At 34.3% G+C, this 16,376-nt stretch overlaps 1 protein-coding gene across 2 annotated transcripts in view; it reads right to left on the bottom strand.

Annotated features, from left to right (window-relative positions):
* The window catches only part of LOC128985371 (cellular tumor antigen p53-like), a 56,651-nt gene extending 41,378 nt beyond the window's left edge, over window positions 1-15,273 (bottom strand). The window contains exons 1-2 of one of the 2 annotated variants that reach the window (XM_054404810.1): window positions 15,089-15,273; window positions 3,843-3,911 (exon numbers count right to left, since the gene is read on the bottom strand). In XM_054404810.1, the coding sequence (XP_054260785.1) occupies window positions 3,843-3,910 (68 nt within the window). In that variant the 5' untranslated portion in view covers window position 3,911; window positions 15,089-15,273. The remainder of the gene's footprint in view (window positions 1-3,842; window positions 3,912-15,088) is intronic. The other variant, XM_054404819.1, reaches the window with a different exon arrangement.
* Between the last annotated feature and the right edge of the window lie 1,103 nt (window positions 15,274-16,376).

Here is a 16,376-nt window from a genome sequence, read left to right as displayed (position 1 = left end):
ACTATATTATATTTGTGGTTATGTTATTCGAAAGTTGGATCCTAAACTAAAATGTGAAGAATGCAGTAATATTTTGGTAACTGGCGATTCAAATCCAAGCCCTTGCACTCATTTTACTGATTTTCTATCAAAAGGAAAATTAATCAGGGCTTCGCCAGATGTACTGAAAATTGTTAAGTTCATGTACAATCAAATTGTTGCATATTCCAAGGATTGGCAAAAAATTTGATGCTTCAAAAACTATTTTATTAGCATGTAGAACCTTTGCTGGTAACGTTTTTCTCAATCATAAAGGTAATAATGAATTTGGCGAGGAAAGCCATGACATGAAATTAACTAGGGTGGTCTGCCGTTACACTTTAGACGCATAAATGAGCGAAGCATTATTTAAAGATTGTCAATGGCTAAAGCAGCTAACAACCTACAATATGTTCCATTTCAACAGATTCGCCGTTTGTTTGCCCGATATTATTTCAATTCTAAAGAATGACAAATTTATCTGATAGTTTATACTGCACCTTTGTAGTGAAACTGGCCATCCTGACCATTTGCTTGTACTTTGTAAATGGGCATAGCAGGATGTACTCGTGCAATCAACATTTGTTCTACAATCGTCAGGTCAGTTAATTCGTTCGGGACACTTGACACATCCATATTATTTAACACCGTGAATTTAGTTGCATTTGAACGACAACGCGAACAAATCGGTGATTGGTTTGAAGCTGTAAGTTGTTGGCGATGACAGTTAGTGCAAGTGTAATATTTTTGTGCATCTAATTCATGTTGGAATTGATTAGCTAACTGCCTATCATTATCAGCTTCTTCCGCCACTGCTTCATCTGGTTCTTCTTGTTCACGACGCCACTCTCTTACAATATTTGCATTATCGGTGCGACGACCAATATTACAACGTGGCCTTTGAGGCATGCTCAAAACAAATATAGCAAAACTGTTACTTCCATTGATAAACTGTTACATTCCAACTTTAACCTATGATGAAAGTAAACATTGAAATGTAAACAAAACAGTTACAAACAATTATCATATGTTCATCTTATTTAAATGAAACGAGATAAACCCATATGTCATAAACCCAATATAATTTTTCTTTCAACTTACATTAAAATAACAAGCGAAATTGCGTGACCCGTAAAATATAATCCAGAAGGAAATTTGCAAATATTTTTTACCAAAACATTGTGCTCAGTATTCTTTAGCTGTTGGCCAAATTTCATATCAATTGGTCAAGCCATTACATTCTGATGCCCTTACAAAGAAGTTACAAAGTGAGGGAAAGTGAGCTTCGCTCAATCAAACTAATTGGTATTATGTTTAACAAAATTATATGCCACAGCATTTCTAAGCGTAAAACAGCAGAAGCTTCTCTGTCAAAGCTTGGTATGCGGCAGAAGTTAAATAAGCTTATTCTTTTTAGCAATGTTTAGGCTAAATATGTTTCTTTGTTTTACAAAGTTTCCTAAATAAAATGTTTCTTATACAATCTAACCTTGTTCTTACTAATACCTTACCCCAGAATATTTTGTATTTTACGAGAAACTGATAAAACCCATTTTTTTTACATTGACTATTTTGTATTGTAACATTGAAACATAATTGGTTTCGTTAGAGTAGTAAGTGAAGAAAGAACCAAGTCATAAAGGTTTCTTAATTGTACTATTTTATTACTTTTATTCCATCATTTAAAAAAATAAAATCGGAATTAAAATTATTTTTGATCAGAAACCTCAGTGTGAAATATCCGCCGTCAGTTAATATTTATTAATTGTGGTACCCAAACTCGGTTACTCACAGCGTTATTTTTACACTTTTATTACTTGTACAAAAGTTCATGAAAATTGATTATTAAAATGCCTTACAACGTTTTAGTAGAGAGTAAAGGGCATGGATAAAGTGCATCGTCCTGGCCACGACAATGCTAAGATGTGGCGCAGCGAGACGCTCAATCCCACATGACGCCTGCAAAATCTAAAACGCAACCCCGGTCGTTGGCTCGGGTCGCGGAGCCTAGCAGCCGATCCAGTTAGTTTTATATGTCGATGGTGGCAACCCTGTATTTGTGTGTATGTTTTTGTGTGTTACATGACGTAAGTGTTGTGCAATAGTGAATGAATATAGAATATGGCTAATTCATCACTAATTGATGACTTTCTCACTGAAGATAAACTAGGAGATACGGATAACAACCGCAAACTAAAGAATACTTTTGTCACGTGGGTTGGTTCTACATGGCAGCTGGACACTGCGGCTCATGACGAGTATTCCCGTCACAAATAATGACGTCATACATTTAGTCAAAAATTGAAAATTTTGACAAAATAACACTAGATCATCATCCAAGACAACATTTGATAGGTTAATTTGAGTTTTCATATTTTAGCCATACGAGTGTTAGGCCTATAGCCAATTTCGGTACCGCATTGAACGTGTGAAACATTTTATGACTCATTATTATTTTATTGTCAGTACCTTTTCTGCTCCTGGCACTGAGGACAAAGTTTGGTTGCCTACCTGGTTCATTACAATAGTATCAAAACCCTGCCGCAGCAATCCTGCAGACTAAGCGAATTCCTATTTGCCTAGTTGGATTATCTGTATTTTTAATACACTAGGCATATTTTTGTCATAATTGTTTTGGAGCAGTGGTGCTACCGATCACCATGTCCAAAGTTTTGTTACAAAGGTCTTATCATGTAGTTTTGTCATCAAACAAAAAAAAACTTTGAAATTCCATCAGGGCCCTGTCCCAGTGGCCTTAAAAGTTCTCATGTTGTTCTTAGAGAGAAATCTTATATATTAAAACGTGACAGGGTTTTTTTTTATTTCACGATTCTGAATCAACCACTTAACGGATTTTCATAATTTTTGTGTTGAAAGAAAGATAATTTTGAGTACTAGGGAATGTCAAAGCCATAATTTTAGTTTAGGGTTTCAGTTTTTTAGAAATTAAAGTTTAAAATTGATTAAAGTCTAGCAGCCGACGCTAACATTCTACTCTAGCTTTTGATATAATACCATTTGCTTAACGTACCAGCTGTAAATATTCAGCGTTTTTGACACAAATTCAGCATTTGGATGAAAATGATATGACCAATTTGAAACAGATAAGTCCGTGCCAATACAGATGCAAGCGGAGAAGACAAATCCTTAAATGCGTTTGTTGGTAGGTATTATATACTCTTAGTAGTAACAACAACTATTGATCAAGATAACAGTGGAAAATAAAGTTTCATAGATTCATTGACAAATGATTTTGAGCTGCCGACCAGACGACACGAATCGGTGTTAGTGACGTTTGACGTTGACTGACAAGAGTTTTACTACTCTAAACATAGCCAAAACAAGTGACTCAAAAATCATTAAAAAATAACAAAAGTCTGAAAATTTGTTACTTGATACTTAACTATTGATGTTTTAGACTGATAAATTTGGCATTTTTAACTAACTACACACTTAATGTATACCTTGTAGTTTGTAGACGTCTGATTCTATCCTCTCATTTTATTAATGTAAACCTTAAAATCATCTTACAAATGTTTTTATTTGTTTAAACCAAAACATATCTTTATTTGTAAAATCAATTATAAAATAGGTAACATGCTTAACAATATTATTCTGCAAGTAAAAATCATGAAACAGGCAAGTGAAGCAGCTCACTGACATTTCCAGCAATATAAGTTCTTCTAATATTATGATTGAAAATAAATATTTTTTCACCTAAAATGAATATATTATGTCATGTATGGATACGTTAGGCCTAATACCACATCAACAAAAATTTGCATTACACAAATGTGGTATATTCTAATATCAACTATACTTACAAATCCTCCATTATTGATTCATAATCACTATTTGTAAGTAGAGGAGTGTCATTATAATTGTGATCCATTCTGAAACAAATATAATAAACTTAGGTTAATCAATTAGTTCTCTACCCTCTACCCATTGGGTTAAGTATTAATTAATGACACTACTTTCTAACAACAAGTTGGCTTTGTTGTAGTAACAAAAACAGGATCTGGAGGTTTTCTTACGGTACGTATAATTTTTACAGCATGTAAAAGCTACTAAAAATCAAAGAATACCGGATACATGTTATATTATAGGCTAACAAGCAATCACAATCTCTTTAGGGCTGGATGAGAAAATACATAAGGAAATAAATGGTATCAGCAATCTGACATACTTACTTTCCCCCAAACCATAATGTTTACAGCAATGGGGGTTGTACCATTTTGTTTAGAGCTAAAAGGACTAGGCCTATAAAAAATACACTGGGTGTCCACAAAGTCTTGGCCTGATTTAATAGCTTTGCTGTACGAAAACCATTTTTTTTTTTTTTCTTACGCCAGTGGCATTTTTGTTATGATGTCAAACACTTTTTGGGAAAGCGGTACAAACCCATTAAAGTTTTGTGGATGTGCCGGGGATTGAACCTGTCCCTCCCGCACCAAAGTCCGAGACGCTAACCACTAGGCTAGCAACACTTTTGAGCCACACTTAACTTGTGTGCCTTGTTTTGAAGAGAATTTAATACAGTTTTATCTAATGATGTTAGTAACACCTAAACACAGTTGATTGACAACAATAAAGTTGTGATTCAATACAATAACAAATCAGAAATGGTGAGTTTACAAGAGAAATCACAGTGTTTTTTGTGGTTTCACGAAACCCAATCCCCTATATCAGTTCGAGGAGCGAGTTTAATTGGGAAGGCCAACAGTCACAATTGTAGAATTTGGGGGGGGGGGGGGGTGTCAAACCCTAGGATCATGATTTAAAAAGAACCCCACCTCATTGGGCTAAATGTGTCAGGGATTTTTTAACTCCAGTTCCACGGACGCTGGATCAGGCGTGATGGCCCGACGAAATGGCCACATCGTTCCCCCGATGTAACCCCCATGGATATTCTTTTGTGGAGATTTCTCAAGGACGCTGTCTATTCTTCCCCAGTTCCTAATTTACAAACACTGAAGGATATAATCAGAAATGCTGTGGCGTCTGTAACCCAGGATATGCTGACTAAAACCTGGGACGAACTAAAAAGACGTCTAGTAGATCCGCTGGCCACTGGTGGTGCACACGTAGAGGTTTGTTAAGTTTGTACATAGCTATAAAATCTTAAGAAGTTGCCTGTTATATCTTTGTAAATAGATCCTACTATCACTCGTTTTCATACTATGCGGTTTACTTATCAGGCCAAGACTTTGTGGACAACCTGTATTTTGTATTTTAGGCCTATATTTAACATGAGGAATGTTTTAATTTCAAAATCAGTTTTTTTTTTATTATTTGTGGAGCTACTGATACAATCGCTCCTGACCTCATGAAGACGGCACATACTCACAACTGCAGATGCACTCACACACTGACAGGCGTCGTGCCCAGACGGGTCGCCGGAATTTTATCCCCCTGGGCAAAGCTGACGTCACTATGACGTAGTAACCTGAGTGGCCAAAAGTTTGTTCGCGGCCGGAATTTTACCCCCGCGGATTTGGAAGTCTAATGAAAATAGTCAGAGCGTGATTAATTAGATTAGCGATAAAAACCGGAATTTTACCCCCTGTCCATATAACTAGCGTTTAGACAACTGAAGATGTATGGGCCGGATTTTTACCCCCGGATTTTTACCCTTGCAGATTTTAGAAATTGAATGATTGATTTTCTTATTTCTGTTTTGAATTAATTGTAAACGTTTCATTATTTAGTAGCCTATATTTATTTATTTTTTTTGTAATCTCAACTAAGTAAACAGAATTCGCTGTTTTATTTTGATCATATTAACCAACAGTTGGCTTCAAAGATCGAATCCTTATACTTGAATCTCAAAATTAAAATTAAAAACCTGTTTGATTAGTTAATGTTACAAATAAATTAAAATAGGCTACTTAATAATAAAATGTTTGCTATTAAATTAAAACTGAATGAAGATAATTAATCATTCTCACTAATTTATATATCTGGCCAGGGGGTAAAATTCGGGGGGTAAAAATCTGGGGGTGAAAATCCAGGGGGTAAAATTCCGGGGGTAAAAATCCGGGCCGTACATTCTAGGTTTTTATAATTTGATGTGTTCTGATTAAATTCACAACCGTGAAAATATATGTTTAATTCCGCATTTAATCCATCAAGCTTATGTCGCGAAACTCAAAAGTTCGCGGCCGGAATTTTACCCCCTGGTTTGTGATGTCACGTTTGCCCAGGGGGTAAAATTCCAGGGGGATAAAAATCCGCTACCCCGCCCAGACACACACTACCACTACTCCTCATAGTGGACATTTAAATTGTTTCTTTGACAGTACCACCCAAATGTTATCCTTAAATCTTTGGTTTTTGTAGATGGGTAAGTCATATAGATTAAAGCTGGATTTGCAAACACTGCTTCTATCAATTTTACATCTTTGGTCAGAAAAAAAAAACTTAACAATATTCTTTCATAGAAGCTTCAAAGCACCGACACAATTGGTACTGCAACAGTCGCTTGCCATCAGCGATCCCGTCTTCCCCCGGAGTAGTGCCCCTCCTCGTGCTTCTTGGACAACGAGCCCATTAAAAATAATGCTTAACAGTCACTAAGCTTCCATCACCCGCACCTATTTCTCAGCGACGGACAAAACAGACACGTCATTTACCATTTTTGATTTTGTGTCAAAGGTTTACTTTTTTTTGTTGCTTTAGCATGTGTTGTTTAGCATTTTTTTAGCTGAATCTATTGATTCACTAACAACAAAGCATAGGCCTAAATGTAACCAATCATAAAAAGATTAAAGGCACTGAGCACATTAGCCCCCGCTAAAAGGAGCTAATGTAAACACTCCTAATAACTCTGTTACAGTATTTGCAACACTATTTGTCTGTGGGGGCTAATGTGAACAAGCCTAGGGTTTAATCTAGGACTACTAGTTGCAATAAGTCTCAATAGTTTATCTTAAACAGTTTTAGAGATATGAATGTGTATATTTGGGATAGCCGCGGACCGCCCTACAGTAACCCTTTAAAAATAAAACAATTTCCCTATAAATACTATACACGGCTAATAATTAGATAAAAACATATTTGTCAACATACCTGAATATTTCATAACATTTCCATTCTCATACAAATTGTTTAAAGCACTTAGCCTAAAAAACAATAATTTAAGACAATGTAAATTGTACGTTTAGGCAAATGACATGTTTTTTTCACTTTTAATAAGACTTAGGCCTATCAAATTTTAAAATTTGGACCTATATATAGGCTACAACACTAAAACTGTTGTCTTTGTAAAATTAAAATTGTTTTAATCACAGTGGGCTTAACTATATACAAAGAAATTTATTGAGGAACTTACGCCTCAAAAACTTCAAAAATGTTGTCAAAGACATACTTGCGGAAATCAATTGTTTTGTATTCTTTAACAAATTGTAGCCTTTTGCACCTAGGTCGCCTATAAGAGGCCTATTTTCTCTGGTGCTGCTTTCTTCCGCTATAGGTCAACGTTTTTAACCTATCTTAACCAAATGTGGCCTACTGTATTTAATTGTTCATAATAGCCCATGCCACTGTTCATAATAGCCCCCGTTCACTATTCACATTCAGTTAGCCCCCCAACTTTGAGTGCATAGGCTATAACTGTGGATGTTTTAAAATATTTTTGAGCGGAGCGAGCGAAGCTCTTTGGGATCAACTTCAACGCAACAAATAGAGAAACATCACTCAATAACGGCTGAACGCATTTCAGCCAAACTTAACAAAATTACTTAGACTAATAGTGAGATGGTTTTTAAACAAAGAAATTTCAATTAGATAATGCTAATGCAATTTAAAACGAACTTAAAATTTCCAATATTTAACATTAGGCTTATGGCATTAAAGTAGCAATGACAGTTTTTTGTTTACAATAAAAATGTAAACAAGAGAATCATAAGGTATTTCTGAACTTTCTAGACTTTTCTTTTAAACGTTTTTAAACCATTCCTATGATTTTAATAAACAAGAAAATGCCTTTAAAATATTTTTTTAGGCGCGAAATTCACTGAAAATTGAGAAAATATACGGAACTACTTTCTCAATGCGCGGAGCATAAACAAGGAGCGGAGGGATACGGACCGGTGACTACTTTCTTGGGAACCTATTTGCGTTGCCAGCTGATTAGAAACAGCCAATGATAGAAATCAGGATTTAATAAGCGATATATCGAACCGCATCGAAATCGATATTTAATCCGATAATACCTCACAGGTTATATTATGTTGAATTACATCGACGGTGCAGTAAGTTATTACACTTATTAATAAAACGCAGATTGAACACTGATCTAATTTAGGCATGTGGGAAAGGTAGATCGAGGTTTATGAGTATTCGTGACTCGTGACTACATTAAGTGTTTTGAAGTAAGGTTAGATTAGGAAGGTAAAGTGTAGGTTATAGATAGGTGATCGGGTTGTTTATTTGTGTTGCACCATATAATTTTTATCTTTTAGAATAGTTGGTTAAACGGGGAAACGATTTTAAAAATGCTTGCATATGGTCTTAACAAGCCATCTAAAGTATTCTAGCATTGACTTTATATAAAGTCAATGATTCTAGCAAAATACTACCTACATAAAAACCAAACGAAAAGAACATTTGGATTTGGACCTTTAACCATAGCAAAACTAACATATAATTTATGAAATGTGAAAAGTAGTATATAATTAAATACTATTCTGTAATATTAATAATTTTTCGGCAAATCCTCATTTTAATGGCTCGGCTGAAAATGGAATCTGCATTTTGTGAAACAGTAATTTGGTAACAATTCAGTAATTTCAAACGTTGATAACAGTAGCCTTTCCTATATAAATACTGTTATTTGATTGTCAAGCCACGGACTATACATACGTCCAGTTACAACCGTAATATATTACAATCATAAATTATTTCCAGCAAAGAAAGCTGAGTTTAACCGATTGCAAGGGTTGAAATGAAAACCAATGTTTATGTTGCGCAGTTGAATTTAAATGTGAAATTTCCCCTCCTGTTGTTATACTTTAATACTCGTTTTTTTAATAGTTACTATTTTATTTTATACTTAAATTAAATACTTTAACCGATTGTAAGGGTGAAAAATGAAGCCCAATGTTTTTGTTGTAGGCTACAGTTGAATTTGAATGTTAAATTTCCTTTAACTTTTTTTATACTTTAATGCCCTTTTTGGATGTTAATATCAGATTCCAACTAACTTACTGTAATATTTTCCTGGTCAAAACTACCATAATGCACTTCTGGAAGAGGTATCTGAATAACAAGATGTAGTAAAAACAAATTTGAATTATACTTCCTTTTTGGATGTTAATATCAGATTCCAACAACTGTAATATTTTCCTGGTCAAAACTACCATAATGCACTTCTGGAAGAGGTATCTGAATAACAAGATGTAGTAAAAACAAATTTGAATTATACTTGCTTTTTGGATGTTAATATCAGATTCCAACTACTATAATAATTTCCTGGTCAAAACTACCATAATGCACTTCTGGAAGAGGTATCTGAATAACAAGATGTAGTAAAAACAAATTTGAATTATTATAATTTTAATCAATAAAACCAGCATTAGTACATCTATTGACTTTTTTACATTTAGTTACTTATACAAATATCAAATCACGTTTGTTCCGCTCAACTGGCTTTCACCTCTCTGACAGCAACCCTAGTATTTTATAACTTTATGGGAAAAGAAAAATGATCACCAATTCTTATTTAACAAAAGTTTTTATTTTGTGCTGGAAAACAAAACAAAATTTGATTTAGCAAATTCACCCTTAGTGAAGTAGCTATTACTTTAGGTGGCACGGTAAGACCTAGGCCCGGGCACCGATTTACTTTTACATTTTGATGTCACCCAAGGCAAGGCCAAAAACACCATTCGTTCAAATATATATATACTGGTATATATATAGCCTATATAAAAAGATTTATATATATATATATATTACATGAATTTTCTTGTTAAATATTTTTAAATTATTCATCCAATATAGTTTGGTCTTGTCTGTGAGTTGTTTAGTTAAATTGTTTAGTGACCAAGTTATTGTGGACTTCCCAATAAATCCTTTTTTACACTTGCTTCTTGTGTATTGATATATTATTAAGTTAGGCTAACATTCCTTCTTTTCTAATCTTGATAAAGTAAATTATTAAAGCAACAACAAAATTTATATTGTTTATTGGAGAGTAGCCTCTATGGTCGTGATGCATGATCTTCTTACTCTTTACAAACATTAATTTCATCTGTCATCGTCATCTGCTGGTACAATTAAGTGTTCGAGGTTATATTTTCTATTTTTATATGAAATTTTGCAGTTTCTGGTCATTTTAAGGACTTAAGTTATAGCTCCAAAATTGCTGTATCGCGGACTTTGGATAAAAAATTACGGAATTAGGAGATAGTAGGAAAATTGATTGTTGATAAAAAGGACTTAACAATTCATTTTTTGGTCATAATATAACCTGAAGCCATAATTTTGTTGAGAAAATTGTACACAATTATATTGGTAAGAAATATTTGTTCCAAAAGTCGTACCTAGTAACTTAGTTTTATTTGTTACTAGCTGTAAACCGCGGGCTTTGCCCCGTTTAACTTCTTAATTTTCAAAATTATCTCGTTCTCATGGCTCAATCACGTCCTGGTTGAAGTTTGTTCGCTACGCTCACTCACCTTTAGGTTGGAGCTCGTTCGCTACGCTCACTTACCTTTAGGGTTGGAGCTCGTTCGCTACGCTCACTCATATAAGGCATTTTCAAGAGAACCTTTCTTAACCCTTCACAGACGGTTGACGGATATAAAGTCTTTACTAAGTCTTTGGCGTGGTCATTTTAAGGACTTAAGTTATAGCTCCAAAATTGCTGTATCGCGGACTTTGGATAAAAAATTACGGAATTAGGAGATAGTAGGAAAATTGATTGTTGATAAAAAGGACTTAACAATTCATTTTTTGGTCATAATATAACCTGAAGCCATAATTTTGTTGAGAAAACTGTACACAATTATATTGGTAAGAAATAATTGTTCCAAAAGTCGTACCTAGTAACTTAGTTTTATTTGTTATAAGGCAATTTCAAGAGAACCTTTCTTAACCCTTCACGGATGGGTGACGGATATATCCGCCTAAGTCTTTGGCGATAAAGGACGGGTGGCGCATATTTCCGCTTATGGTTTATGATGTTCTGGACGGGATGCGGATATATCCGCCTTCTTTTCAGACAGACTGGCAGATGCTTGAGCAGTAACCAGATGTTTCACGGTACCAAGGCCCCACTTTCCTGCTCTCTCCATGGCTGCGCTCTCTCCCGCACTCCCCCCTCTCTGTATGTGGCTATATAGTTTTGCCATTAATTATGAATCTGCTATTTACTGTCTCAACTGTACTTTGAATGTACAAATCATCATACGATCAGCTGACTGTTTGTAAACGTTAGGCTATATTTCATTTTTTATTGTAGTTCTTTCTTAATACAAAAGTGTTTCATGATTTAATCTCTTCTTTTAATTACCTTATTTTGTGTTAGTATATTTATATAAGGCACAAGCCTTATTTTCTCTCCCGAACCTACCCCTCTCCCACGCCTTCCCCTCTCCTGTGCACCACCCACCTCTCCTTTGCTCCCCCTCAACGTTTCGCGCTCAACACTACGTTGTCTTTATTTATTGTTTAGGCCTAGATATTGTCCTTTATTGCCTAACATTGTCACTGGTCTCACCGGTCATCTTCAAAGACGGTTGGCGGATATATCCCCTGCTTTTCTACTCATCCGCGGACGGGTAGCGGATATATCCGCATAGGTAAACGAGTAAAAAATTATTTTGACAGTAAGTTATGAAGTGTTCCATTGTGTTTATTTTATGTATACTTGTATAACAAAACACAATTAAGGAAAATTAATTTTTATTTTTCCTATAATTTTCTCCCGTTTTATGTCACCATTTCGCTTGTCAGGGTTAAGGTCACGGTATTTGGGCAGTTTTATTCGTTAAATTTAATGCTATTTAAATAGATTAAGTAATTGGAAATCAATTTAGACAAATAGAAATTCGCTTAGTCGGCAGATTTTTTGCGGCCGGGGTAGGCCTAAGTTATATTTTAGTAAAATATTAATAGCAAGATTGAATAGGTAATTAATAAAATTTAAAAAAAGATTTGATAATTAATGCAAAGATTGATCAAAATACATCCATAAACAAGCAAACTTAAGCATTTTACAATATTCTCTATACAAATAATATAGGAGTTTTAAATTTACAAATTTTTGAATTTTCTCCATTAGGTACCAATAACTGTACAAAAACACTTTGATACAGGCCTACTAAAATATTGTTTTTTTTAGTTCTTTTTTAAAAGGTCTAAAAGACCAATTTCGAAATTTTATGTTTTAAGGGTTAAAAATTATAGAAAAACCAATTTTTACCCCATAAAACCCCCCGTGAAACCCCGTTCCCTTGGTCCCATCATGCTGGTTCGCAAACTCATTTATTTATTTATTGCCAACGGATTTCACCAATTTACAATAAGAATTACAATAACAGTGAGATACTCATCAATGACTAAATATTAAAACTAAGTAACAATGCGAAACTGATGAACAATACAATAGGGATACATGCAAACTCTAAGACAGAAAAAAAACTACTTAGGACCTAGGAGTAACAAGACATAAATAATACAAGACATACGGTAAATGAATAAATAGTAAAAAAGTTTGAGTCTAAGAAACATGTCTGTACTTAACAGAGACAAGTGAGACTAACCTAGGAAATATAACAATAAATATAAATTCAAATATAAACTCATTCAAGTTTATCCCACCTTACACCATTAAACCAAATTTCACCAAAATCGGACAAAAATTAACTTAAGTTATCGTTTTCATAGGACACACATAAGTTAACTTATAGGCTATAGCCTAATAGGTAGGCCTACATGAGTTATATAGCCTATATAAAAATTTTAAAGAATGAGTGTTTTTAGCCTCAGGGGACATTATAAAATGAAAAAGTAAATCGGTCCCGGGCCTAGGTCTTACTGTGCCATCTACAGTAAGTTAATAGACTAAGCCTACTACTTAACTTAACACACTAACAGTAGCCTAAGTTAGGCCTAAGTTAATAGCCCTAACTTAACTTTTAAGGGAAATTCCCTAGTGTTTAGTTTTAAGTTAACAAATAGGCCTATTTTTTCAGTACTGGTAGGCCTATAAAAGCCAGATAAAAGTAAAATTTGAAGTTTTCTCATTTACTTAGTCTAACTTAAAAAATTAAGATAGGCTACTTTAAGTTAAAAATACCGGTATGTCATTGTTCATAAGTTAAGTTAACTTATTCATAAGTTGTTCATAGGCTATAAGTTAAGTTATTGGCATTGAGTCACAATGAAAAACATTAAAATGAAGCTGTGTGTTTTAGTGGTTTTGGTTTATCGTGAGATTGAAAATCCCAAGGTAACTTATGATCGGTTCTGATGATCATCTAGGCTAAGTTTATGGCCTTTTAACAGGGCTGCTTCTGGTCTCAGCTAAGACTACCGTAGGCCTATCTGTCAATTAACTTAATGGTCCTGGCTTAAGAATCACCTGACCTTCATCGGAAAAGCTCATTACGTAGGCCTACCAGTAAGAATATCATCCATTCCCCACCTCAATTTTTCACTTATCATAATTTAAGTTAGCCTTTAAGTAAGTACCGGTAGGTAAAAGTAATTTTAACAAATCTTAAAATGGGACTAACTTAACTTACTATTAGGATGTCGAATTTGTAAAAAAGTGATAGGTACCGGTAACTTATTAGCCTATAACCTACAATCTAGCAAACCTATAAGACTGGGGCCAGTTTATTCTTTGTATTAGCCTATTTATTTATTGTGTGCGTGTGACAGTAATGTCTTCTACCTATGTGTTTGTACTCTGACGATGCTGTCTTATCGGAGAAGCAAGTAGGCTAGGTTTTTAACCTATCATCAAAAACCTTTGGATTACTTGACGAGGTAATTATACCACAATATTAAGTTATAGGCCTGGTCATTCATAATCCAGGGGCCATCAACATGGAATTTAATTTATTCTTTGCCGTATCAAGAGGCTAAGTTTATTAAGTAGTCAAGCCAATGTTATTTTCCATCCTTATAGTCATTACGGTATCCACCGTTACATAGGAGTAGTCAATTTATTTACATATAAATTTAGCCTATTTACAAAATGTATTTATTGTTAAATCACATTCCATACTGTTGGTAATCCACAGAGCTGACACAAAAAAAATTAACATATTGGACAGGTTAGTTGTAATGTCTAGCCTGACTGTAGCCATGCTATATACACATGACAATTGTCAATGCATTTTTGTAATGTCCAATGACAAATAAATATTTCTGATTCTGATTCAACTGTCTGGTACATGCGTTAAGGAAAACATAGGCAACCTCAGCTGCAGAAACCAACTTCATAATTACAACACGAGGAGGAGAAATTTTAAACACTCCTTTCTGCAGGCTGAGCAAGCAAAAAGACTGCTTTCTTGTCCTTGGCATTAGGCTCTACAACCATCTGGACAAGAACATAAAGTCACTCCCTCTCTGGAATTTTAAAAAGAAAGTCGAGGAACTACTAAAGGCACGGCCTCTCTATTCCATTTTAATGAATATTTTGTTGAGGAAAGTGATGAATGGATCTCATTACCTACTGCCATGTTAACCAATTCTAAAGTACCGTAGGACTAGGCCTATTAAAACTTTATTTTTACCAAATCTATCCAGTCATTACTGGTCAGCGATGGATGTATGGTTTAAGGTATAAGGGTAAGGATGAAAATTTGACAGCCTAGATAAATAGAATTTGCTAGAACTAAACTTAGGCTAGCCTTAGGCCTAAGTTAAGTTAGGCCAAAGTTAAGTGTGTTTTCGAAGTCCATTTCTGCAATTGCATGTTGCATGTATAAGTTTAGTCTATAGGCCTAGGAACGGGGAAAATAAATAATTTCAAAATAAAATAATGTAGCTTATTTCAGAGCTTAACTAGGGAATACCTATTTTGACATTAGGCCTACGTCCTACTTACGTGCAACAGGTGGAGGCAACAAACTCAATACTTTTTCAGCACTCAAGAGTAAGTAGTGCCAGGGCCAGAGTATAGTGCCTGATGCCAAACTAAATGCCAATTATTGTTCCAAAATCAACCAAAGTGAAAGCATCGAGAAATAAAACAAACCAAACGGAATCAACCTTCTAGTTCTATGTTTCAAAATTCAAACTTCAAACCAAACCAACAAGCACCAGCACCACCATCTCCGTCAGTCAGTAGTACCACCACCACCGCACCGACCACACATAAAAAAAACATTTTTCGTATTTTTCTTAAAAAGTGGTAGGCTTGAAGTTTCTCAGTTAGGCTACATAACAAAGGAAATGATATTTCTGATTTATACATTACATCGTTGTGACTTTTGAATACTTCTGGCATAGATGAAATCATTGACTATTGCCATGGATAAAACATACTCCCTTAAGACTTGTCTACCGTAACAATCTAACCATGACATGTCAACGCCTAACGGAGTATGTTTTATCTATGCTATTGCATACTAGCATAGCCTTCTCTTCGGTGTGTATTAAAGGTGGCTATAGTCTATGCTGCTTATTCTGTCAATTAATTATTTTAGTCAAAGATTTAACCAACTACAAAAATCGGCGTTCTTTTTCAACATTAAGAAGTTATAATGAAGAATTATAATTTCTAATGTAGGACAAATGCATGACCATAACACTGGACAGTGTAATGATTTTTTCAGAGTGAGAAGACATTTCAAAAGGACAGAGAATAAATAGCCTTTACCACATTGTCAACCAGGTACCATTGTACCAGGTTGTCAAGGGAACAATTTTTTCAATAAATTACCAAACTGCATAAAGAAACTAGAAGGTAAAAATTTCAAAATGGAATGAAAAAAATGGCTTATAAATAAATGACCAGACAGTCTAGAAATGATTTTTTAAGTTGAAGGTTCAACTATTGTGTAAGTAGATTGGTTTGTTTGCCTCAACAGGATTGTTTTATTAAAGTAGAAAGCATGGTTTTGTTCTTTCTAACTTAAGTTTGAGTGTTTTTGCATGGTTTGCACTGATGATATGCTACTTATTTTATAATCTAAGTATTTTGACGATTGCAATGCGTGTTATATGATGTTACAAGCAATAAAGAATGACATTTCATTTCATTTTTTAAGCGAATGAAAATTAATTGAAAAATGTGCCTCAGACACCAAAAGATAAATAACTTTAAATTAGTTAGGATTAAAAAAATATATAGACTTGTATGAAGTTTATTTAAAGCTAACTTATCAAAGAAA

Source organism: Macrosteles quadrilineatus, unplaced genomic scaffold (assembly GCF_028750875.1).
Source record: "Macrosteles quadrilineatus isolate MER2022 unplaced genomic scaffold, UCM_ALF_1.0 Scaffold_1__1_contigs__length_201487025, whole genome shotgun sequence".
Classification (NCBI taxonomy): Eukaryota; Metazoa; Arthropoda; class Insecta; order Hemiptera; family Cicadellidae; genus Macrosteles; species Macrosteles quadrilineatus.
The sequence above is the reverse complement of the archived record's forward strand: the minus strand, read 5'-3'. Positions and strand labels throughout refer to the sequence as shown.